Below are 25,693 nucleotides of genomic sequence, written 5' to 3'. Positions count from 1 at the left end.
TTTCTAATAACCGATTGTGACAGCTAAATTATAATTTTCCACATCCTAAGAACGACCATATGCTAAAATACAATAACAAATTGGCACAAAACTATATATTTATATCACATCAACAGTATCAACTTTAGAATCCACATCTCTCACTCTCAGCTCATTTAAAAAAATCACCAACATCCTAAAAATACAATCACCATCACAAGAAATGATAACCTGAAAATTTAACCGCTGCGACGTCGCAACCGTGGCGTAATCTCTTCACTCAAGTCACTTGTTTCCCCTAAAGTACAAATAGATTTTCTGCCAAAAAAGAGAGTTTAAAACTAGTAAGATACAGATGAACATTCTCTACAAATTTGTAAACTTGTAAATGCTTAGAAGGTTTAAATCGTTGCTTGGAACTGTAATACAAGACTATGAGATGATGCATGGCATATTAATCCAATTATATTGAGTTGAACAGTTAAGCTCTAAAACTTTAAATCATTAAAACCAAGCAAATTTTGGGAAAAAGCTTGATTTTGTGTTTGAAATTTGGTTTAGAATTATAATAAAGATGCTCGTGTTCTAACCTGAAGGACCCACAAACTAAGAAGCGATTCCAAGCAGAAAAAGCCAAATCCAATTAAGTAGAATATCTGCAAGATATAATACGAATTTAATGTTAGTCAAACTTGGGAATAGCATAAGCGTTAATAATAATAATGATTCTATTGGTACATCAGTTTAAAGAGCATAAGCATTAAAAACATGCACCCCAATTTGTATGTTCACTATTCTAATTCTCTTTTTAGATAAAGAAATTTGTAGTTGTATGTTCTTATCTATTCAAAACTTACCCCAACCAAGACATGCTCAGAGAAGACGTCAATTGCTGCTAAGATGCCCCTGAAAATATTTGGACATATGTTTAGCACAATGCAAGCAGTATGGAGAAGCAATAAGGCGCAACAAAAATAATAAAAGGGGCTACTACGTTTGTAGGCAGTAGAATGAGAATTCATTTCATGAACATTTTAAAGTTGAAGCATATTAGAAGCTTACAAATGAAATTAATCAGCAATAAACTTACGTCAATGACTGCCCGTGAAACACAACCGGAGGCGCAATGGCAGCAAAAATGCAAAATAAGATATGTAACTGTACAGTGGTGGAAACTCAGTTAATTGACTACTAAATAAAATAAGGGATATAAAAGATCTTTATCTTGAGAAAGAAAGATATTATTTACTATTCATACCAAGTAGAACATGAAGAACCAACCAAACTTCAAGGCACTATCCGTCCTGCAAGTTAAATACAATGGGCAACGCAAAATACCATCAGCATTCAGCAAATTGTCTATGGATACAATGACAACGAGCAAATATAAAAATAGCATCTTAGGTTATTAAACAATAATATAACAAAAGAAGCCTCTTAACCCAATGACAACGAATAAAGGAAATATAAAGATTATTCAATCTCACCTCATAGCACGGTATAGAGGCCTGTACCACAGGACATATGAAAGAGGAATCCCAAGTATGGAATATATTACAGCGAGGAAAAAGATTATCACTCCTGCAAGTTGTGACAACAATAAAAATAAAACATAAGAACCAGTTGCAGCTTAAGGTAAAAACCATTACACAAAAGCAAAAATTGATAGTAAAGTAATTACCCCCGCCTCTTATCCAATTGACAGTTATAGCAACAACGTTGAAGACCAAACACAACACTATACCTGCAAAAGCAGCAAAGGATAAAAATGTAGACTTAAAAATAACTATGTTGCATGACATACGCTTAAGAAAATGTCAACGATCAAGTGCTAACTGAAGCAAGAACTAGAGTGAGGTGAAGAACATCATATACACATAGAAAAGCCACTCTTGCAAGAATGTTTAAACTAAATATTTGGATATAAAGTATATACGATAACAGAAAAGAGAGGGGGAGAGGGGGGTATTTTGCCCATGATAACAAGCTGGGATGGGAAAAGAAAACCTGAAAAGAGCAGTTTTGAAAGTAACAAGGAAAAAATATTGGGCTGTTAAAAAAAATGTACACCACTTAGTTGCATGAGGTGCAAGGTGCACAAGTGCGCGTTAGATTGGGAGTGGCCTGCAAAATATGAAGTGTGGCACACGGAAGTCATTGAAGACAAGGCTAACACTAAAGCATGGAAATGAGTCTCTATAGTCAACATACATTACCATCTCAAATAGGTGGCTAGATTTGGTAATGATAAGGAAATTGACCAAATGATGATACGGTTATCACAGCTTATAAAGGGCATTTATGGCAATTACCATCTCAAATACAGTGCATAAATAAATAATAATTAAAAACCTCATTTAAAAAAAAAAAAGATTTAAGAAAAAACGATTTCCCTTCCATTAATACAAAAAAATAATTATAAGATGAGATGTCATGTGATGATGAATTGAGATAATTAACTTTGCATACCTAGCCAGCTAGCAAAGGCTAAGTACTGTAACTTCTGAGCATGTACTGGTATTTCATTAGCTATATCATGATGAATAATGGGAAAAAATGGAGGCCAGTTTCTATCATCAGCAGGGACACCAGCTGTTCAACATACAAAAAGTTATAGACCCAATAGCTTCATAAAAACAAAAGTAAACAATATTCAATGTCATTGCTTGTAGCATTTTTTTAATCACCTTTAGAAACAGCTTCTTCCCTCTTTTTGATTTCCTGGTAAAAAAAAGAAGCATGACAACAGTTAGGTAACCACTACACAATAACAAAATATCATATTTTGTTGTAGTCTTTTATTGGGCGGCTGATAAAAATATATATATCAAATAAGAAATAGCTGTGGAATAAATTTAGTGTGCGGATGAAAATCAAAGAAAACAAAATCAACTTGCATAAAGAAATAGGTAGGTGAACAATTACGAAAAATGTATTGATATATTGTCAAGTTATGGACCAAGCTGTAGTACACCATTGTCACGCAAACAAAAAATTATGTATATCATAGAACAACCTTTTCTTTCCTACTAAGTTCTGCTTCCCAAGCAGCAAGCTCTCGCTCCTTCGTCTTCGGATCCTACACAAACCAAATGTAACATTACATTTACAAGCTTCTTCCAGACAAAAAAGACTCTAAGCAAGAAAAAACAGAGTACGATATTAATTACATTCATCCTATCCAGTGGTATGTCCACAGTAGCATCATGCTTCTGGCCAAAGCCCAGAGTTTCCGACACCACTTGTGGGATTCGAAACTTTGATCCAGGAGCAGAACCACCTTTCTGCAAAGGTCAAAACCAGTAACAACAGATGATATTATTATCATTTCAATCCTCCTAAGATTCAGCTTGCTTCATTTTACAGATATCAGATGTTACAGGTGAGTAAAAAGTACGTCAATCAGTAGAGTATTTTCAATAATCAACAGAACGTTGCTTTCAGTTAATTTATATTCAACGAACAATCCCACACAAACACGAAAATCAGATTGTAATGACGCTCGTTTCCAATCCTAGATAATGAAATCGCCTCCATCCGTACTCCAACACAACTACTAGTTCCGTATGTCTACTTTTAGTATTATTCAAATTTCAAACACGAAATTTCTACTCAATTCTTCACCTGTTCCACACCACTCCTACAATTCCACCACGATATTTCTCCGCAGCCATAAACTAACAATATTCCTCCAAATTTAGAAAGATCTCCATCAGATCCAGATAAAAGAACAATCCAACAACCATCCCTCACCCTCCACCCCCTCCCAAACCTCAAAAATAGAAAAACCGCCCGATCTCGACATTAGCCGAATAAAAATCGCGTAAAACATGAAACAAAAACGAGAAACAGTGCACATAGATCTATATGAGCGGAGATTTAGCCACGACAGAAATAGAAACTTACCGAGAATGGATTGACCTCTTCTTCATCGAATGGATTGGGATCGTTGTGGCGATTCATGGCGATTTTTCAGATCCCAAAAATCAAGGAAATGGAGAAGAGATAAATGCCAGAATGCGACGGGTGGCAGTGGAAGAGTCGAACGGAGGTTTTAATTTTTGTTCCGCCTTTTATTATCAGCGATTGTTTGCTCCGCGGGATCTGGCTTGGAAATTTTGGCCAATTTCTTTTTTGAATTTATATTATTATTATTATTATTATTATTATTATTCTTTAATATATATATATTATTTATCAATTCAAATTTAAAATTTTGAATTTATATTATTATTATTATTTTATATATATATATATATATATATATATATATATATATATATATATATATATATTATTTATTAATTCAAACTTATTCAAATATAAATTTTTGAATTTGAACTTTGTAACACTCCAAGAGAGCTTCTTAAACTTTTGTCTCAACATTCCCATTTTTGCCCTTTGGTTTCTTTTCAAGTCCCTCAACTTTTTAAATATTATATTTTAGCCTCGCCACTTTTAATAATTTAAAAAAATAAGTCAATTATTGTCTAGAAATTCGATGACAATGAAGTGAAAATTTGAACCTATAATCTTTCGAGGACGTTATGGTAATTTTACGAGTTAGAAGCGTTATTTAAATTTGTTGAAAAATTAATTTAGGCTAAGACCGTTATTATAAAATGTCACTATTTTTTAAATTAATAATTACGGGAAACATGTCATCTTCAAGCATTTAAGTAGACAGACATTCAATGAGACCAAAAGTTTTGGTTTAAATAAGTCTTTTCATTTGTACATATTTTTTTGTTTGGTCTATAATTTTGATTTTTAGTATTTGAATTTTTCCGTTCATTTATGTTTCGTTTTGTTGATATTTTAAAATATAATTTAATCGTGAAAACGCGTCTCAAATGGAATGGTAAATGGAGGAGGAGGTAGAGAGGTTTCTCTCGTAGTTAAACGGAGATTATATTTTTCGTCCCCCAACTTCATCTCTACCATCAACCACGTCACGTTGTTATATGTATGTGTATATATATATATATATATTTTAATTTACATTTTTAGAAATTACATTTTTTTAATACTATATTATATTTTTGTTAATGATTATTTAGTTGAGATTTAAAAAAAAAAAATTGTTTAACTAATCCTTATTTATTATTATTTTTTTTTTTTGTCAAATAAGTTACTAATTACTAAATAAATAAATAAATAAATATATATATATATATAAATAATAGTTTTAACATTTTTTCTTTCTTTCTTTCATCCATATATTTTTTAAACATTTGACCTATCGAACGTTTTAACCAATTAGATTATGCTCGTGTTGGCAGTTCTTGGCAGTTTTTTAACTTACGAGTTTATTATGCTCGTGTTGGCAGTTTTTTAACTTACGAGTTTATGATTGGTAAAATTAGTGAACTTACATGATGTTCGACCCAGATCCACCGCTTAGCAGATATTGTCCTCTTTAGGCTTTCCCTTACGGGCTTACTCTCAAGGCTTTAAAACGCGTCTGCTAGGGGAAGGTTTCCACACCCTTATAAAGGGTGGTTTGTTCTCCTCCCCAACCAATGTGAGACATCACACATGAGTTCAAATTCTATGACGGTCCATCAACATAAGCATAGCTAAATAGGTAATTACAAGATCGGGTTCAAATATCACCCATGCACGTCGTTGAACTAGAAAAAATATTTGATAGTCACATAAATATATATTAAACTTAATGTGTCTAACACGATTTCATTGAAATTTGTCACGTTTGTAAACTTTGCCCCTTTCTTTTTGTGAATTAGAGAAACTATAAGTAGGTAATAATTAACACGTATCTAAATCAATTATTAAATTAAATAAAGTTGACAATATACACATTGGTTCGAGTCTAATTAGACTATGACCACCAAACGAGGAGATAATAAAATAAACTCAAGCCAGAGCTCGAGACCATGGTGGGCCCCACTTTGAATAGTCTCGCTCAATGTTCTTGGGGTTGGTGCAATCCCGATCCAACTTTGGTTCGGTCATCTTTCATCCTAACCCTATAAAAAACCAACGAGAATCATAAATGTGAGGTATATGAATACTCTTCTCTCATTAAATAGAAGAAAATTTCGATCAGTTTCATTCCGCCTATCAAAATTTAAAATTTTTTTTATACGTTTTTTACTAACTCGGGCTTTAATTCGTGTGATAAACGCTTAACCTAATTTTACCCGTCAAAATAAAATTTATTTTTATTGTCACGTAAAGGTCAAATACATTCTCCGATTGAAAACGTGACAATGAGACACGCCATTTTTTCATTATAGTTAATTTAATATTTCTTTATAAAATATTTTATCATTTATAAATAAATAGCTAAATTTAAATATTAAACAAATAATATTTCTGGTAGATATGCCAATCTCATCATCCACCTTATCTCAAATTATTTCTAATATGATAAGACACTTATTATTATTTTTTAAATAATTAATTTTACACCGCATTATTTATTAAATTTAAAAGAAAAAAAAAAGAATTTAATAAATATTAAAAAAAAATAATAATAATAAATGTCCGAGCATTTATTAAAGTGAGTACAACAAATTCTTACCTTAAGGTAGAAGGTTACAATTCTGACATATTTTATATTAAAAAATTACACGGATAAATATTTTTTATTCTCCCATTTAAATCTTTAAAATAAAAAAAAAACAAATATTCTCTCTTTATTTTAATTCTATAATTTAAAGTACTTTCAATAAATATTAAAATTAGGGTTTATGATTAGTTTGTTGTTTATTTTTATTTCAGTTTGATACAATAATAATTTCTATTAAAAAAAATATAATATGATATTTAAAAAAAATATTTAAGTAAATAATAATGATATATATATATATATATTATGGTAAAAATAACCTTAAATCAATAAAAAAAAATAATTTTAAGATTCATTGAGATATAAGGTTAATTTAAACACTTAAAAGTAAAAAAATTAGGTTAAAATAAAAATTTTAATGCAATAATTAATTAATTAATTAATTTATGGTTATTTTCTGTTTCAAACCGACCTTTCCATATTCTTCACAGCTTTTATTATTTCATTATTAATTTTGATCGCTTCAATTTTACTTCGCATAAAAGAAAAGGAATCAAAAGCCCCATTCGTTAAGTAAAGCGCTACGCGCAGTTTTCATCATCCAAATCGCAGCTATAAGTTCATCTTCTTGTTCTCTCTCCTGAATTGAAGAGAGAGAAAGCGACTTCTGTTTCTCTGTTGGATTGGTCGTGATCCGATCCTTACTGGGTTTGAAATTTTTTGGACTCGTTGTGTTTGTCCATGGCCTCTGCTGCTGCACTATTTTAAAGGGAATTAGAGACCCTGAGAGAGAGATTTCAATATCTATTTCGTTTTTGTGAGTAATTTTTGTTTTGGGCATTTTGTCGAACAGATGGTGGGCATATTTTCAAGGTTTTCATCTAGTAGAACAGGGCATCGACGAGCTCAAAGTGCACTTGTAAGTTGCTTCTTCTCTTTATTTGAATTTGTCTTTTGTTATGAATTGGTCGCTCTTTCTATGGGGATTTTGAGGAATTTAAGCTATGGGTTTGATGATCGATTGTTCTTTCTGTTTCTAAAGAATCTGAACTTGTTCTGTTCTCTTGATTTGCTGTTTCTTGTCTAAACGTTTGAAGTGTATACCATTTCTTGGTTGTTCATGGCTGCTAGATTGGTTGACTTTTAGCGAATTGGAATCTGTACTCGCCATTTTTGTAGAATTCTTTGACTTAGGTCATATGAAACTCGAATCTAGTGCTGATTTTGGTCTATTTTTTTAAAAAAGAATCGATTCCATGGCTGTTTCTGAGATCTTTTCATACTTGATCTTTTACCTGTCCTGTTCTACTCAGGAAATTACCATCTGGGTCATTGTTTTTCTTTACTTTTGTGGATTTGTTGAACATTTAGTAGGATATTTAGGTAAATTTTGATGCAGGATGGAAGAGAAGGACTGCCTTCAATCCCAGAAAGTACTGGTGTTAGTGATACCACTGCTGCTGCTGCTTCTCATGGAATTGAAGTGGCTGTGGAGTTCAAGCCTGTTGAACACCCGATCGAGCCTCTCGACAACGACAGGCCAATTCAGTGCCCGTTGCCTGAACCGTCTATTCTGAATGTAAGCTGCAGACTCGATCTTCTTATACAATTTTGTTTGGCTTAATCCCTATTTAATTGATTATACTGTGAGATCCCATGTCGGTTGGAGAGGGGAACGAAACATTCCTTATAAGGGTGTGGGAACCTCTCTCTAACGTTTTAAAACCTTGAGGGGAAGCACATAAGGGAAACCCAAAGAGCACTATGTGCTAGCGTTGAGCGTGAGAGCCAGACATCGGGTGGTGTGCCAGCGAGGACGCTGGGCCCCGAAGAGGGGTGGATTGTGAGATCTCACATCGGTTGGAGAGGGGAACGAAACATTCCTTACAAGGGTGTGAAAACCTCTCTCTAACAGACGCGTTTTAAAATCTTAAGGTGCAGCGTAGCTGGAAAAGTCCAAAAAGGACAATACCTACTAGCGGTAGGCTTGGGCTATTACATATCTAGTTACCTTATTGCATATATTGATGTATATATGTCCACGGGCTAATAGAAAGGCCAAAGACTTATCTGATTAAGTGTTTGGTAGGGCACGATCTCGACTCAAAAGTTGCTTATTCATATATTCCTTTTGGAAAGTCTATTCATGATTTTAAAGATGAGATTTAGAACCGTAGAAAAGACCAATACGATAAGCATCATGAAGTAAAGATGTTCCTTGTTCCTTTATATTAAAGAACAAACTCATTGCATACACTCATAAGTGATTATAGTCTACACGGTCTCGAGTTATGTTGATCACTCGATCATTTGTATTGAACGTGTTGGAATGCTAGATTTCGATATACCTATTGACGAACTTTGATCGTAAATCAAATTTGAAAGCCATGAAGCTGATCTTGATTGAACTAGTCAAAGAAGAATTATGATGTTGTTGGCTTCGTTGTTAATTTTCTTAACTTATTAGTGGAAGTTGTAGGTTTGTGATATGTATTGAGATCTGATTTTGAACTCCTCGACCACTAGGACGGAAGAATATGGAAGGAACGAGTATCGAGTCTTCGAAGAATGCCAGATATGCCTGTCATGAAAGAACCCGAAATTTGTGAGACTAGATCACGGGCAACACGGACAATCTTACCATCAATGAGTGCTCCTGAACATAACATCCTAAACCTACTCGAGGAATCCGGGATATAGCACGACTAATTACTTCTCATATGGAGTCTAGAGTTGCCTANCCCCCCCCCCCCCCCCCCATCTTTACCTTTATTATTGTTTTTCCATGTACAATACCATGTCACAAGTTAAGTGTTTACATAGTATATCAACATTTCTTATAAGGGTGTGACAACCTTTCCCTAGAAAACGCGTTTTAAAATCGTGAGACTGATGATATTACGTAATGGGCCAAAGCGGATAATATCTACTAGTGGTAGCCTCGGGCTGTTACAAATGTTATCAGAGTCGGGCACCGAGCGATATGCCAGCGAGGATGTTAGGCCCTTAAAGGGGGTAGATTGTGAGATCTCATATCATTTGGAGAGAGGAACGAAACATTTCTTATAAGGGTGTGGAAACCTCTCCTTAAAAGATGCGTTTTAAAACCATGAGGTTGACGGTGTTACGTAACGGGCTAAAGTGCACAATATCTACTAAGAGTGGCCTCGAGTTGTTACATCAAGGTCTCAAAACTCAAGGAAGAATGTTCGGGATTCGAGAGTCGGGATTCTTGGTTTGGCATTGAAGACTCGTTTATCAATGGAAGATGAAGATGATTATTGTTAGGTAAGTATAAGTGCCAGCACATGGCTACTAAAGTGTGATAGAATTAGAGTTGCTAATGATGAATGGAAACCTAGTTAGATGGGTTTAGCTGGATATTAAAAATTATGTATGGAATGACCTTTACAGCTAATTGCTAATTATTTGTTAAAATAGTAACTTTAGGGTTAACTCCAAAATCCTGTCCCAAGTTGGGATTGTAGGCTGCAACTCGCTTGCACGAAGTCGAAATCGCTAGTAAACGTCGGTCAACTATACAACGGTGAATTCGTTTCTGGACCTTGTACATACCGCATGTCACACTATGTGAGCTGACCATGCCCGAAGTCGTTATCTCAACTGCAAGGAAGAGATGCCGAAAGGAAGGACGGATGACTAAAGTGAAGTTGGAACAAGGTAGCCTTATTGACCTAATATCTAAAATTTCAAATTTCGGCATTATAAAAATTTAAAATTTAATATTACCATATAATTTTTAATAATGAAATACAAAACATTTTCATTTGTTAAAAAAAAAAAACATGTGCTTCCTTAAACAAAATAAATAAATAAATGCCATTTAAAAATAAATGTCAGTTCAGTGGCTCGACCATAAGAACTTCATAATTAAACGTGTTTTGCTTGGAGCAATTTTAGGTTATGTGACCTCTTGAGAATTTTTCTTCTATGCATGTAAGTGAAGACAAAATATGCTGAAAGAACTCGTGTCGATAGGTGGAATAATCTTCACTTTTAAGAAGCAAGAAGTAGGTAACGTGACTATGAAATGTGGGGGTCATCAAGTGGCAAATCCGAATTTCGAATCTTGGACATGGATCGTTACAAATTGAAACCACTCTGTTCCTTTGGTTTCGTTCAATCTCCGGCATAAATGGTTACAAGTCGGTAATTTTAAATATTTATTTTAAAAATTTAGAGGTATTTTTGTGTAGATATTTATATTAATTTAGTTTAATAATAATAATAATAAATCTTTGAAAGTTGAGAGGGAGGGTGTGAATGTGATATATTGCATTGAATCGGGTCGGGTTATTTTCAACCCGATTCCAAGTGTGACCATGCGAATTTACCATAAAGCCCCTCTGAAAGCTCTCCCCTGCTTTTCCATTCTTTTCTTTGAGAACAAGAAAAAAACAGAGGAAGAGGCCCAAGTTTTATAAATCGGAGCTCTCGTTTTTTCCCTTCCAGAATCCATAGCCGGAATAGCAGCCATGGCCGCTTTGCAGTACCTCGATTCGCTTCGTATCTCGCATCCTGAACTCGCGGAATGGTACAATTCGCTCGCAGATCTGTACCAGAAGAAGCTTTGGCATCAACTCACACTCAAGCTTGAGCAATTTGTCGCCCTGACCGTCTTCCAGGTCGGTTTCTTTAACTTACTACGTTTTTAATGGATATTTTAACATTTTAATTTCATGAGTTTGTGTTAGTATTTCAGCTTTTAGATGCTTTGGTTTCTTGATGGATGCTGTTAGGGTTTTGAGTCTGCAAATGTTAAGATTGAGGTTTTGATGGCGAAATGAAAGGAAATTTAGGGTTCTTTAAACGGAGAAGATCGTGGAGTTGGGTTTTTGTTATAGCGGTTCTTTTAGCTTACTGAAATTTGGATTCGGAGTAGTTGAAATGTAAAGTACCCCCCACATTTCGGTTGTTGGAGCGTATAAGTTAGAATGATCGACTGAATGTGGGACATTTCTTAGTTGGAGCGTTACAACTTTACTCATTTGTAAAGAATGGATTGAGAATAAGTTTTTGTTAGACTAAAGTAGAGCAAGAAATTGTCTCCCAATCTTTGCCATGTAATTTTCTTTACATTTCTTGATCATAACCTGCATGTTAGGTGTATGCGATAGAGAAGTGTTGAGGCTTTAATCAAAAGATCAAAGTCGCCTTAGCCTACCATGAACAACTTAAGCGTTTTGGTAGATAGTAAGCATGAACTGGGGTCTTTATTAGTTCTTGAGTTTGACTGACTTGCTCTCCTTTTTCTTAAAGAATGCGATCTTTGGATGTTGAGACTAAGGAGAGGATAATTGTTGTATTCAATGGGTATTGCTTTAGAGCTGGAATAGTTTTAAATTATTTTGAGCATCTGGTGAATCCTTGTATATTTGAATATTCAGTTGAATTTTACCAAGATTTCATGATTTATCTACCTTTCTTTATGCAGAAACCCCATATTCAATTAATATTTTTTGAGTNAGCGATATGCCAGCGAGGATGTTAGGCCCTTAAAGGGGGTAGATTGTGAGATCTCATATCATTTGGAGAGAGGAACGAAACATTTCTTATAAGGGTGTGGAAACCTCTCCTTAAAAGATGCGTTTTAAAACCATGAGGTTGACGGTGTTACGTAACGGGCTAAAGTGCACAATATCTACTAAGAGTGGCCTCGAGTTGTTACATCAAGGTCTCAAAACTCAAGGAAGAATGTTCGGGATTCGAGAGTCGGGATTCTTGGTTTGGCATTGAAGACTCGTTTATCAATGGAAGATGAAGATGATTATTGTTAGGTAAGTATAAGTGCCAGCACATGGCTACTAAAGTGTGATAGAATTAGAGTTGCTAATGATGAATGGAAACCTAGTTAGATGGGTTTAGCTGGATATTAAAAATTATGTATGGAATGACCTTTACAGCTAATTGCTAATTATTTGTTAAAATAGTAACTTTAGGGTTAACTCCAAAATCCTGTCCCAAGTTGGGATTGTAGGCTGCAACTCGCTTGCACGAAGTCGAAATCGCTAGTAAACGTCGGTCAACTATACAACGGTGAATTCGTTTCTGGACCTTGTACATACCGCATGTCACACTATGTGAGCTGACCATGCCCGAAGTCGTTATCTCAACTGCAAGGAAGAGATGCCGAAAGGAAGGACGGATGACTAAAGTGAAGTTGGAACAAGGTAGCCTTATTGACCTAATATCTAAAATTTCAAATTTCGGCATTATAAAAATTTAAAATTTAATATTACCATATAATTTTTAATAATGAAATACAAAACATTTTCATTTGTTAAAAAAAAAAAACATGTGCTTCCTTAAACAAAATAAATAAATAAATGCCATTTAAAAATAAATGTCAGTTCAGTGGCTCGACCATAAGAACTTCATAATTAAACGTGTTTTGCTTGGAGCAATTTTAGGTTATGTGACCTCTTGAGAATTTTTCTTCTATGCATGTAAGTGAAGACAAAATATGCTGAAAGAACTCGTGTCGATAGGTGGAATAATCTTCACTTTTAAGAAGCAAGAAGTAGGTAACGTGACTATGAAATGTGGGGGTCATCAAGTGGCAAATCCGAATTTCGAATCTTGGACATGGATCGTTACAAATTGAAACCACTCTGTTCCTTTGGTTTCGTTCAATCTCCGGCATAAATGGTTACAAGTCGGTAATTTTAAATATTTATTTTAAAAATTTAGAGGTATTTTTGTGTAGATATTTATATTAATTTAGTTTAATAATAATAATAATAAATCTTTGAAAGTTGAGAGGGAGGGTGTGAATGTGATATATTGCATTGAATCGGGTCGGGTTATTTTCAACCCGATTCCAAGTGTGACCATGCGAATTTACCATAAAGCCCCTCTGAAAGCTCTCCCCTGCTTTTCCATTCTTTTCTTTGAGAACAAGAAAAAAACAGAGGAAGAGGCCCAAGTTTTATAAATCGGAGCTCTCGTTTTTTCCCTTCCAGAATCCATAGCCGGAATAGCAGCCATGGCCGCTTTGCAGTACCTCGATTCGCTTCGTATCTCGCATCCTGAACTCGCGGAATGGTACAATTCGCTCGCAGATCTGTACCAGAAGAAGCTTTGGCATCAACTCACACTCAAGCTTGAGCAATTTGTCGCCCTGACCGTCTTCCAGGTCGGTTTCTTTAACTTACTACGTTTTTAATGGATATTTTAACATTTTAATTTCATGAGTTTGTGTTAGTATTTCAGCTTTTAGATGCTTTGGTTTCTTGATGGATGCTGTTAGGGTTTTGAGTCTGCAAATGTTAAGATTGAGGTTTTGATGGCGAAATGAAAGGAAATTTAGGGTTCTTTAAACGGAGAAGATCGTGGAGTTGGGTTTTTGTTATAGCGGTTCTTTTAGCTTACTGAAATTTGGATTCGGAGTAGTTGAAATGTAAAGTACCCCCCACATTTCGGTTGTTGGAGCGTATAAGTTAGAATGATCGACTGAATGTGGGACATTTCTTAGTTGGAGCGTTACAACTTTACTCATTTGTAAAGAATGGATTGAGAATAAGTTTTTGTTAGACTAAAGTAGAGCAAGAAATTGTCTCCCAATCTTTGCCATGTAATTTTCTTTACATTTCTTGATCATAACCTGCATGTTAGGTGTATGCGATAGAGAAGTGTTGAGGCTTTAATCAAAAGATCAAAGTCGCCTTAGCCTACCATGAACAACTTAAGCGTTTTGGTAGATAGTAAGCATGAACTGGGGTCTTTATTAGTTCTTGAGTTTGACTGACTTGCTCTCCTTTTTCTTAAAGAATGCGATCTTTGGATGTTGAGACTAAGGAGAGGATAATTGTTGTATTCAATGGGTATTGCTTTAGAGCTGGAATAGTTTTAAATTATTTTGAGCATCTGGTGAATCCTTGTATATTTGAATATTCAGTTGAATTTTACCAAGATTTCATGATTTATCTACCTTTCTTTATGCAGAAACCCCATATTCAATTAATATTTTTTGAGTTTAAATGTTCAGGCTGGTGATGCACTGATTCAGTTGTATCACAACTTCATCACTGATTTTGAGACCAAAATCAATCTTCTCAAGCTTGCACATTTCGCAGTGATTGTTTCTCGGCAATATGCAGAGAAAGAAGCTGCTATTAGTTATCTTGAAGGGATAATTGAGAAGCTAAGGAGCACTAAAGAGCAGCGCATAGAGGAGCCCATCCTCTATATTAAGATGCAAATAGCTGTTTTTAAGCTCGAGCAAGGTGACCGAAAAGAGTGCAAGAAACTTTTGGAGGATGGAAAGAGCACTCTTGACAGCATGACCGACATTGATCCATCTGTCTATGCTAGCTATTACTGGGTTTCATCTCAGTTTTATAAGTTTCGCCAAGAGTTTGCTGAGTTCTATAAAAGTGCTCTTCTTTATCTGGCATATACTTCAGTGGAGTCACTGTCAGACTCTTTTAAATTGGTATGATGAATAGTTTTCGTTGTGTACAGTTCATTATCTTTTTATAACCTTTTTCCCTTTCAAACAAGATACTGGCTCAGATCATAATATCCAACGCTTGATGGGTTCTTATCCTCTATCCATACTTGACTCATGTTTTTATTTCGTTATTTAAATTATTGCCTGTTGTTGTCCTTGTAGGATTTGGCCTTTGATTTGTCTCTTTCTGCACTTCTGGGAGATAACATCTACAACTTTGGGGAGCTTCTTGCACATCCTATTGTGAGAATTTGCACCGTAGTTCATTATTATTCTGCTCTCTTTATATAACATTTTGCATTGCCTTCAAGGGTTTATGTTGATCTTTTCTCCTTGAGTTGGAGTAAACTAAAATATCACTGTTTTTTTTAACAAATAATTTAGTGTGAGGATGAGTACAATGGCCTTCGTATTTATAACATGATTAACATCCTGCAATCCTTATCATTGCTATCTTTGTGTGAATATTGTTGCCAATACTCAAATCTTTTCATGCCTCTATTTATTTTGAACTTCAAACCTGATATGTGTGTGTAACTTCTTGTTGTTCAGATTAAAAGTCTGTTGGGCACAAAGGTCGAGTGGCTGTACTACATACTTCAGGCATTCAATGCGGGTGATTTAGTTCGCTATCAAGAATTGTGTCAAGTGCATAATGCAGCTTTAAGGGCTCAACCAGCTTTAGTTGAGAATGAGAAGAAACTATTGGAGAAAATCAACATTCTCTGCCTTATGGAAATTATCTTCAGGCATGCAGGCTTTGCTCCTTTGTCTGCTGGTTATCTGCCCAATATCTTGATTTTTCTATATCATTTTTGTGCTAATTTGGTTTTGTTGCAGCCGGCCATCCGAAGATCGGACTATTCCATTGAAGGTTATAGCAGAAAGGACAAAACTTTCTATAGAGGATGTGGAGCATCTACTAATGAAGAGCCTCTCTGTAAGTATCACTTGTAGTTATTTTCTCCGAAGAATTGGTTCAAATCTGTCCACGAACTTGGTCACTTGAAATTAAAATAAGTTGGCCAAGAGAAACTTTGATGCACCAAAGGAAAAGCAGCAGTGATATTATTTGGAAGCCATAAAAGTTTGTTTTAGATTAGTTTTTAACATACGGGGTGAATTCGAATTTACGATCTTTTATTTGAGGGTATATTGAGGGTATATGCTTTAATCTGACCGAGCTATGTTCAAGTTGGCAAACTCTTTCTAGATTAAATATGTAGAAAAATCAGTAAGTTGGATGAATGAAAAGAAAGCTCGTTTTGTTGAAATAAACTATTTTATCATAACTTTCTAGGCAGTTGAAAATAAAAAAAAACGAACCATTCATTCACTTGACAATGCTGAAAGGGAGCATTAAGCTTTGTATTTCTGTGTGGTGAATGCTATGAGGTGCAACTACAGATCTGACCTTTTCTGATGAATTCCTTTTCTTAACTTGTGGCCTTACTGATTTCATAATCACCATGATTGAATTTTGATGCTTATACGAGCCTCTTCAAACAGGACTTATTGCTATTAGGTCGTTTACCAATGCCAGTAGTTGATGATTGTACAATTGTTATCGGAAGACCAATGAAAGAAAAACTGAATGTTTTTTTTATTTGCAGGTCCACCTTATAGAAGGTATAATCGATCAAGTCGAGGGGACAGTGCATGTTTCCTGGGTGCAACCTAGAGTTCTTGGCATTCAACAGATCAAATCCCTGCGAGACCGGCTAGACAACTGGGTGGATAAAGTACATTCGACTTTGCTTTCAGTTGAGGCCGAGACCCCCGATCTAGTCGCATCATAATCCTCTTCATTTCATATCGAAACAACTTAGCAAAGGAGAAGGAAGGGGAGAGGGACAAAACAAAAGCCAGGGACCAACTGATCCTTTCTATAATGTTCATGTGCTGGTTGGTTTTCAAGCTGTCTTTTCATCTTACCTACTGCTTTCTTGAACTATTTTTTAGGAAGCAGAAGCCTCTACTTCAGTCTAGTTAGTTTTAAAAGTGAGCATGAATTGGAGGAGTAGAGAACAGACTTAAGATTGGATATTATACTTCTGTATTTGTTACTTTTATTGCATACAATTGAGTTTTACTGAGCTGAATGCTAATCAATTTTCTTATAACAAAACTTTAAAATATGAAGAACATAGGGCTGCAGGCTTTGCTATGGCATGAGAAGATATCAAAACTTCAAAAAATGGCAAGAACAACCTTATTCGATCCGAGGAGAGGAAGAGGAAAGTGAAGCTCATGTTTTTCTTCCTTTTTTGGGCTCACTTTTGACGCTATTTATGAAACTAGTACAAGAAATCTCTGTTCATCATCATCATCATTGTCGTCGTCTAACAAATGGAAATGAGCTCACCTGTGCTATAGAAGGAATCTTCAGGTCCAAAGTAGTTCTCTTCTTTCTCGTCGTCCCACTTAACAACTTCTCTTATATACTTGAATGCTTCGTCGATAGTCACTCGGTCCCTTGCTCGAGCTTGCCATACAAAAAGCTTACGACCAGTGATGGATTGATAAAGGTCTTTGAATTTCATGGCTACGTAGTAGTAAGCTTGATGACTGAGTGACTGGTTGTTGTGCAGTGGTTGAACGGGGCTAAAATCGTTAAACCATTCACAAACATTCAACGATACCCGGTTTACTTTCTCTTCGAAGAGGTCGTACTTGTTGAGTATCAAAACAAATGGGGTATCTTTGAAGCAAGGGTGTCGGACCATTGTCTCAAAGAGCTCCTTGCTTTGCATCATCTTGTTTTGTAATAGGTTTCCGCTGCCACTACCTTCGGCAGCAAGAGACATCTGATCGAAATCACTGAGAGCAATGCAGAAGACGACGACTCGAACGTCTTCGAACATCTCTACCCACTTGCACCCTTCATTCATCCCCTTAGCACTTACCCTTATAAGTTGGTATCTGTAACAATAGAATACAAATTTAAGTGGCTACAAATTTGGAAACACTTTCAGGGAGCCAAATCAATATGTAGAATGGGAACATATATTACCGAGTAAGGGGTGGGGGTGGAGCTTCGAGATTATCAATGTAGGTCTCGGACATTGGACTCCGATCGTCGAGTGAAAATTCCATGAAAGCCAATCCGTTCCCTTGTGTCACCCCTTCTGCGTAGAGGATATCTCGATCGGAAGGTTCGTATTCATTGCTCGACACCTCCACAGCCTGAAACAATCACAAATTCTAAGCATTTTCTCCCAACAATTCAATCATTCCTAAGCCAAAGCTAAGATAGATGATGGCAGATGATGTTATTTCCAATACAAACATTCTGGTTTAGAAACTCAAGTATAATGATGAGCAAGCGACGGATTACCCTGCTTAAGAAGTACTCGGCAACATCGGGAAGGAAGTGGAGCTCGTTTTTTCTCTTGTAAGTTTCTTGGATCGCAGGATCTTTCCATAGCTCTTCAACTAATGGAGCATACTCGCGAGTTGCAGCAGGGAAGAACGCATCCAAATCTCCGGTAGCGATGATATCGAGAAGCCAATCGGAAAAATGTTTTAACCTCGAGTTGATGGAGTATATGCATTCGCTAACCTCCCTCTCTTCATCTTTGAAAAGAGAACTTTGTAATTAGAGAAGCATTTGTATCATTTCATTAAGAAGTGTAATGAGAAAAGGGTGGAAAGAAAGTCTTACCAGTGTCGAGAGCTTGATCGCCCCGAGAATTTGGAGCCTTTTTTCGGTTTATGAACTCCTCCTCAAAGCGTTCTCGACCGTCAAGCAGGATGCTGAGATACTTATACATGTTACTCTGAATCATAAGTTTGATATCTTGAAGCTCTTCTTGATTAAATCTGTTCCCNAAAAAAAAAAAAAAAAAAAAAAAAAAAAAAAAAAACAAGCATTGAAGATAGTTTAAAACCTTTCCCTAGCAGACGTGTTTTAAAACCTTGAAGGGAAGTCCGAAAGGGAAAGCCCAAAAAGGACAATATCTGCTAGCAGTGGATTGGGCTGTTACAAATGGTATCCAAGCCAGACACGGGGCGATGTGCTAGCGAGGAGGCAGAGCCTCGAAGGGGGGGTGGACATGAGGCAAGGAGGCTGAGCCCAGAAGGGGGTGGACGCGAGGCGGTGTGCCAGCAAGGACGCTGGGCCTCGAAGGGGGTGGATTGGAGGGTCCTACATCTCTTGGAGAAGGGAACAAGTGCCAACAAGGATGCTAGGCTCGGAAGGAGAGTAGATTGTGAGATCCCACATCGATTGGAGAGGAGAACGAAACATTTTTTATAAGGGTGTGAAAACCTCTCCTTCACAGACGCGTTTTAAAAACCTTGAGGGGAAGACCAAAAGGGAAAACCTAAAGAGGACAATATCTGCCAGCGGTGGCGGAATCCGCTTATCCTTCGTAAAAAAGAAATTCCTCGGCCCAACATACTTATAAGTTCCTACTCTCCACTTCCAAGGTTCTGAACATCCGATAGAACATTGGTGAAGCAAAATAACAACAATAATGATAGCAAACGTACCTGCTTAAAGACGGTGCTAGTTCCCGAGCCTTCGATCCCGATGAGCAGAAGTTTTTGAATCCTTTTTTGTTGCTCAAAATAGTTGGGAACTGTTGTATAATTGCTAGCCTCTTCTCTCACTCCAGGTGGAGGTTGACCGTGTGGCACGGGCAATGAGAACAACGCACAGACAAAGCGTGTCGAAGCCTGCCTTATTCAAAGCATATATAAGGTTCTCGATATCAAAAGGATCAAGTCGACATAGGTTAAACTTCATTCAAAAAGTATTATGTGCACCTTCTCCCATATATTTCCTCTGATATTGTTCTGACCTTCTTCCTCGTACCGACCGTCATCGTAGACCCAAAAATGTGTGTCTCGTGGGCATTGTACATTTGCCAACTGAAAAGTAATCACATCGAATAGGTCTAGTTATAACCGAAGCCACAAACCATTAGACTTCTAAACGGAACTGAGCTCATAATCGAAAACTTCGTTTTTTAAGTAGACACGGAGATACTTTTCATAGTAAACGAGCAAACTAAACTAAATCAAGAGCTCTCATCGAGCAATCCACGTGACGAGGAGGCTGAAAATAATGCAATACCGGTCAGTAGAAGAGTAGGAGAAGCCATCAGCCAACCAACTCCAAAAAAAATTAAACAATATAAATGATTCGAGCTGATTCATGACTCCAAGTCGAACGCTCCTCATATTCTTCTTCCTTGATCAATTTTTCAAAACCAAAAAAAAAAAAAAACACGCACACAACTTTTCAATGATATATGTCCCTTTTTCTTCCTTCTCTCCACCAAAATTGGACCGAACCTACGACACGTGGTGTTTACCGAGTCTCAACTCAGTCCCCTACAAAGCCAACAAGCTATGAAAGGTTTTGGTACTTTTCGAAGATATGTGAAATATTACGAAGTAATGCTAACCTCCAAAAGACTTAGCGTTACAAAAAAAGACGTCTTGATCGGTCATTACTTACACCGTTCATACATGACAATCCATGCGATTTTTTGAGACAGAATGAAGTTTCTGTAGAACACACAAGTCAAAACATCTCGAGCATTTCCGAGCTTATTTTCAACTAAGTATAGACCTTTGGCAAGCAAGCTATGATTAAGGAATGTAAGAAAATAAGGCATTATACATGGTATCACTAGATTGATCTAAGTATGAAGCCGAAACTTGTACCTTAAGCACCCTTAGTTCGAGTCTAGTGATTTCTCGACCATTGATGTAAACTTCGGTGTTTCCGTTGCTTGCGTGGGGGCTAAGCTTGCCGGTGAAGCTCAAGTTCGAACAAATGATTCTATCTGGTTTTTCTCCTTCCTGTCAGACCAACAAAAGTAGTTCATGAAGTTCTCGTTGCAGAGACGAAAGCGTGTGTGTATGGCGAAACAATAAATATCAGAAGAAAGCTAACGTCGGTATGTTATAGTCACCTTTCCCCAGAGACCGGATTCTTTGTCGTACCAATATCTACCAGGTTTCAATTTCTGTGGAGGAAGAGGGCATCCGAGTAATTCGGCCATCTCTTCGGCCCGTAGAGGTAATCCATTCACAATCAGCTGTTCGGGTCGAAGCTGATTAGCAGGACATTCTTTCTCAGCTTTCATAATCTGCTTGACTTCTAAAGGACTAAGTAATCGAGACAAGACCCTCGAATGCTTGCCCAATTTTGACCTCTTAGACTCGTCTATAGGAGCAGCGATGCAAGTGACGCATTTACGCCCTTCAGGCATCGATCCCATGGCTCTAAGGACACAGCTACCGCAATACTTAGCATCACAAACTAAACACGACTCCTTCGTTTCCCACTTTCCTTTCCCACACCTATAACATACTCGAGTTTTCTTTTTCTTCTTCTCTTTCGAAACTCCGATGTACTCTGGATACACTTGCTTCTCAACATTAAGTTCCTTTCGATGGGAGTGATCGACAGTATTAAAAGTGACAACAGGTGCTCTCCTCGCATCGATAACCACTTGTTTCGGTTGATTGCTAGGAACGTTATGAACCGAAGCTGGGGAGGCAGAAGGTGAAGCTGAAGAGAAATCACGGTTTTGCAGGACGGATACTACAGACTCCGAACTTCCTGATACCCTTGGACTCTGAGTAGGGGAACTCATGACACCAACAATACGAGAAACTGGCAAAGGGATCGGTTCAATCGTCGGAGGACCATTACAAGCAATGGACCTTTGGGATTCAGATAAAGGTTCAGCCATTGGAATCGAATGAGGATTCACATCAACAGGTTCGACTCTCGGGACGTCGTAGATTACTGGTGGACCCTCATACTCCATAGCTATGGAGTAATCCAAATCGCCAGCACTTTCCGGGATAGATACTCCAGGAGGGAGCATCTCCTTCACCAATTTCCTCCAGTTTTCTTCCTCCATTTTTTCGTTTCTGGACGACATACACTAGATTTACAACCCGAATACTAAATCGAACTTATGAACACGTTCAAGATAGAAGAACTCTCGTCTATATCTAGCTCCCTACAACAACATCCACAAACAAAACCTCAAAAATCTTCACAATCAACAAAGATAAACAAAAACATTCATCAGCAGCCCTGGATTAACACAATTCCTAATTCGAATCTGACTTAAAAGACACTAAGAAAACTTCAAAATCAAAAGCCCTAATTATCTTCCAGTCAAAATCAAGACACCCAAACCGCTAAATCAAACAATATTTTACAAAAAAAAAAAAAGAGTAGACGAAGGCATCCGTATAATCCAAGAGTTGAAAAATCACAGTCAAACAAACAATAAATTATAAACAAACAAAAAGAAAAAGAAGAACACGCTGAACAAAACCTCAAGAATCAAAAGCTAATAGATACCAAAAGTGGTGAAAAGAGATAGAGAAAAACCCTTTTGAAGCGCGAACAGTTGGGTTTTAGAGAGAGTAAAGTAGAAAAAACATGAAGAAAGTGACAAAATGAGAGCGAACCAGGGAGGCCGAGAGGCGGCTTTCTAAGGATTGTTGGAGCTTTTGGAACCCAAAGGCAAAAGGGACTGCAAAATCCACCACCATGGACAAGCTAAAAGACGAAGACCCCCAAAAATGGTGAAAGCTAAGCAGAAAGCAAATACAGAGAGTAGGACTCGGAAGTGAGGGTATTGTCTTAACCAATCCACTCCCATTAAATATATTTTATTCACATTTTTTAATTATTATCTAATTTTATTTAAATTTTATATTCATATTTATTATATTTAAAAAAAAATTATACGATCGCATCGGGTATTTTAATTTTTTATTACCAAAATTGTTAAATTAAAAAAAAATCAACTAAAATATTATAATTTTAAACTTATTTAGAACGATAATATTAAAATCTTAATTTATATGATCTCATCCAAATATTTTAATTTTTTATTACCATAATAAAAAAAATTAAAAAAATGTTTAATACTCTAAATTAATTAAAATATTTTTTAATTATTATATAATTTTGTTTAAAACTTTATATTTATATTTATTATACTAAAAAAATTAATACGATCACATCGGTATTTTAATTTTTTATTACCAAAATTGTTGAATTAAAAAAAATTCAACTATTAAAATATTATAATTTTAAACTTATTTAAACGAAAATATTAAAATCTTAATTTATATGATCTCATCGAAATATTTTAATTTCTTATTATCATAATAAAAAAAATTAAAAAAACGTTTAATACTCTAAATTAATTAAAATATTATGATTTTAAAAAAATTCTAAGGTATAATGAAATATTTTATTTATATTTGGCATTAATTTAATTTTTATATATTGTTAAGTCACCAATATTAATATTACAACTATTTGTAAAAATTATCTTAAAAAGTTATATATATATATATATATATATATATATATATATATATATATATATATATATATATATATATATATATATAAAAGTGGGTCCCACTAATTCTAATTTTATTTGAGTTCGTGATAGATAGGGACTGGTTACAGGGACAGACGGTTGTCCTTGAAGCTATTGTCCTACGTGCCTGCCAAGCGCGTGACAACAAAGGCGAACACGACCAAGATATTTACAATAGAATTGCAATTTCAAAGTACTTCGAAGAGCGTGGGCAATCATCTCCATTTTGACGGTAACGGTATCGTTAACTTTGACTCCATAATGGTAATTTGTATACTTCATTATTATTGTCTGACTTTTATTTAATATTAGTCTTCTATTACATTTTTATTTTGGTAAATAACTTTTAAATAAATAAATAAATAGAATTTTTAATATATTTATCCCTATATAATATATTTATCTTATTATAGTGATAAAAATAAAATAAAATTTTATTTTAATCTTAAATTTAAATTAATTTTAACCGTTAATTATTATATATTGTATTTTAAATAAAAAAGATTAAATATTTATTATTTAAAATAAATGTATTATGTATTAACTAGTTATTATTATTATTAGTGGGCAAATTCGTGCCTTACAAAAGTTGATATCAACATTATTTTAAAATCCAACATTATCTTTAATAATAATAATAATAATAATAAAATTCAGATCAACCTGACACCTCATCATTAAAATAAAACCGGAATAAGGGAAGGAAAAAGCAAAAGTAAAGAGAAAAGTATAATTAGTCAATATATTTAAAAAAATTTATTATTATTATTTTTTACTTATTTTCTTATTTTTTACAATAAATTTTATTTTATTGTCTATAAAGAAACATTCAGATTCTTCACCCAAATAAAAAAGCAAAATTTTAAAATTGTGTTTCTTTTTTCTTTCCGTACAATGATTCACATCTTTTTAAAAATATTTGAATTTTTAAAAATTAAAAAAATTTAAAATTAAAACTTGGGGAACATTCCATACAATTAGAACGATATAGAGAAGATTAACATGGCCACTGCGCAAGGATGAGATGCACAAATCGAGAAATGGTATCAGAGCCAGATACCGGACGATGTATCAGCCTTCTCGCTATTCCCCGAAGGGGGTAGACACGAGGAGGTGTGCCAGTAAGAACGTTGGGGCCAAAGGGGGTGGATTTGGAGGTGGTCCCACATCGATTGGAGGAAGGGAAGAGCGACAACGAGGACGCTAGCCCTGGAAGGGGAGTGGATTGTGATGTCCCACATTGGTTGGAAGGAGAACAAACCACCATTTACAAGAGTGTGGAAACCTTCCCCTAGTAAATGCGTTTAAAAGCCTTGAGAAGAAGTCCGAAAGAAAAAGCCCCAAAGAGAACAATATCTACTAGCTGTGGATCTGGGCCGTTACACTTTTAGAACAAATAGATAATAAAGTTTAGTGTTTATAATTTAAATAAAATAAAAAAATAATTCTTTTTTTCTTGAAAAAAAAACATTATTTTATATCCTTCATTTTTTTTAAAATAAAAACTATAATTTCTATTTGATTATTTGAGTTTTAGAAGTCCAAATTTAATTTTTGAAGTGTGAAATTGGTTTCTAATCCGTTATTATTATATAATTTAGAAATAAAATTTTAGATTAATTAAAAATAAAATTAATTATATATATATTATTTTTATAAATATAAAATTTAAAACCTAAAAATATTAATTTAATTTTAAAAACCAAATAAAAGTTAACGACCTTTATTAACTCAGCGGAGTCGTAAATTTAAATCTTTTCTTTATTATTCAAACGCCATTGAGAATAACCACTCACACTCATGGTCGGTGGGGCCCACAAGGAGGTGATTTTAATGATGACCACGTGGACGACTGTAAATCAAAATTGGAAGGTGGGACCTACAAAATTAAGTTACAGAGAGAAACTGAATTAAAAATAAATAATTCGTATTTTATTATTATTATTATTATTATTATTATTATTATCTGAATAAAAGGTGGGGGAGTACAGAGTAGAATTATTGGGTTTTGGTTTATAAGTTACCAACTTATTATATTTATTGCCAACGGCCCCCTACTTTTTTCTTTTCTTTTTTTGTCCTCAACTTTCTGTCCTTTTTTATTTCTGCCCCATTCTCTCAACCCAAATAAATAAATAAATAAATAAATAAATATAATTTTCTCCTTTTTTTTTTCTCTCTAAAAATAATACCTAAATTGGATTTTTCGTTATAATTAGAAATAAATATGAGACAAAAATAGAATTTGTAGGGCCTCCTTAGAAATTGCTTTTGTAGTAGGGGGTAAAAAGCAATTATTAGAGAATATTGGGGCACTCTTGTAAGCTA

The 25,693-nt window shown here is 35.0% G+C and overlaps 4 protein-coding genes and 1 non-coding gene across 7 annotated transcripts; 3 read left to right on the top strand and 2 right to left on the bottom strand.

Annotated features, from left to right (window-relative positions):
- Nucleotides 1–71: 71 nt before the first annotated feature.
- Nucleotides 72–4,090, bottom strand: LOC111800854 (secretory carrier-associated membrane protein 4-like). The gene is made up of 12 exons (XM_023684737.1): nucleotides 3,886–4,090; nucleotides 3,150–3,263; nucleotides 2,996–3,058; nucleotides 2,667–2,700; nucleotides 2,449–2,571; nucleotides 1,661–1,723; nucleotides 1,467–1,560; nucleotides 1,238–1,283; nucleotides 1,070–1,137; nucleotides 837–885; nucleotides 570–635; nucleotides 72–297 (listed from the first exon to the last, which is right to left on the bottom strand). Exons 1-12 carry the CDS (start codon nucleotides 3,940–3,942, stop codon nucleotides 265–267), a joined length of 810 nt encoding a protein of 269 aa, XP_023540505.1. The 5' UTR covers nucleotides 3,943–4,090; the 3' UTR covers nucleotides 72–264.
- A 2,963-nt stretch (nucleotides 4,091–7,053) lies between these two features.
- LOC111800876 lies at nucleotides 7,054–9,254 on the top strand. Of its 2 annotated transcripts, none has more exons than XM_023684778.1 (3): nucleotides 7,054–7,433; nucleotides 7,914–8,093; nucleotides 8,994–9,083. In XM_023684778.1, exons 1-3 carry the CDS (start codon nucleotides 7,368–7,370, stop codon nucleotides 9,009–9,011), a joined length of 264 nt encoding a protein of 87 aa, XP_023540546.1. In that variant the 5' UTR covers nucleotides 7,054–7,367; the 3' UTR covers nucleotides 9,012–9,083. The 2 variants fall into 2 exon arrangements, with proteins under 2 accessions (XP_023540546.1, XP_023540545.1); XM_023684777.1 differs by having other exon boundaries at nucleotides 7,058–7,433; nucleotides 9,041–9,254.
- A 1,664-nt stretch (nucleotides 9,255–10,918) lies between these two features.
- Nucleotides 10,919–17,095, top strand: LOC111800835 (26S proteasome non-ATPase regulatory subunit 13 homolog A-like). 2 transcript variants are annotated; one of them, XM_023684710.1, is made up of 6 exons: nucleotides 10,919–11,160; nucleotides 14,523–14,969; nucleotides 15,150–15,230; nucleotides 15,540–15,736; nucleotides 15,828–15,927; nucleotides 16,601–17,095. In XM_023684710.1, the coding sequence occupies exons 1-6, from the start codon at nucleotides 11,011–11,013 to the stop codon at nucleotides 16,784–16,786; spliced, it is 1,161 nt and encodes a 386-aa protein (XP_023540478.1). In that variant the 5' UTR covers nucleotides 10,919–11,010; the 3' UTR covers nucleotides 16,787–17,095. The 2 variants fall into 2 exon arrangements, with proteins under 2 accessions (XP_023540478.1, XP_023540477.1); XM_023684709.1 differs by lacking the exon at nucleotides 10,919–11,160 and adding an exon at nucleotides 13,426–13,670.
- Nucleotides 17,086–22,601, bottom strand: LOC111800794 (extra-large guanine nucleotide-binding protein 3-like). Its single transcript, XM_023684646.1, has 10 exons — nucleotides 22,437–22,601; nucleotides 20,915–21,976; nucleotides 20,664–20,801; nucleotides 19,758–19,862; nucleotides 19,482–19,667; nucleotides 18,879–18,883; nucleotides 18,652–18,827; nucleotides 18,325–18,563; nucleotides 18,001–18,173; nucleotides 17,086–17,909 (listed from the first exon to the last, which is right to left on the bottom strand). The coding sequence occupies exons 2-10, from the start codon at nucleotides 21,893–21,895 to the stop codon at nucleotides 17,330–17,332; spliced, it is 2,583 nt and encodes an 860-aa protein (XP_023540414.1). The 5' UTR covers nucleotides 21,896–21,976; nucleotides 22,437–22,601; the 3' UTR covers nucleotides 17,086–17,329.
- A 1,713-nt stretch (nucleotides 22,602–24,314) lies between these two features.
- Nucleotides 24,315–24,420, top strand: LOC111801246. The gene has a single exon (XR_002816120.1). It is a non-coding gene; the product is annotated as a U6 spliceosomal RNA (small nuclear RNA).
- The last annotated feature ends 1,273 nt before the right edge of the window (nucleotides 24,421–25,693 follow it).

This window comes from Cucurbita pepo, chromosome LG08, assembly GCF_002806865.2.
Source record: "Cucurbita pepo subsp. pepo cultivar mu-cu-16 chromosome LG08, ASM280686v2, whole genome shotgun sequence".
Lineage (NCBI taxonomy): Eukaryota > Viridiplantae > Streptophyta > Magnoliopsida > Cucurbitales > Cucurbitaceae > Cucurbita > Cucurbita pepo.
This window is presented reverse-complemented; position numbering and strand designations above follow the sequence as displayed.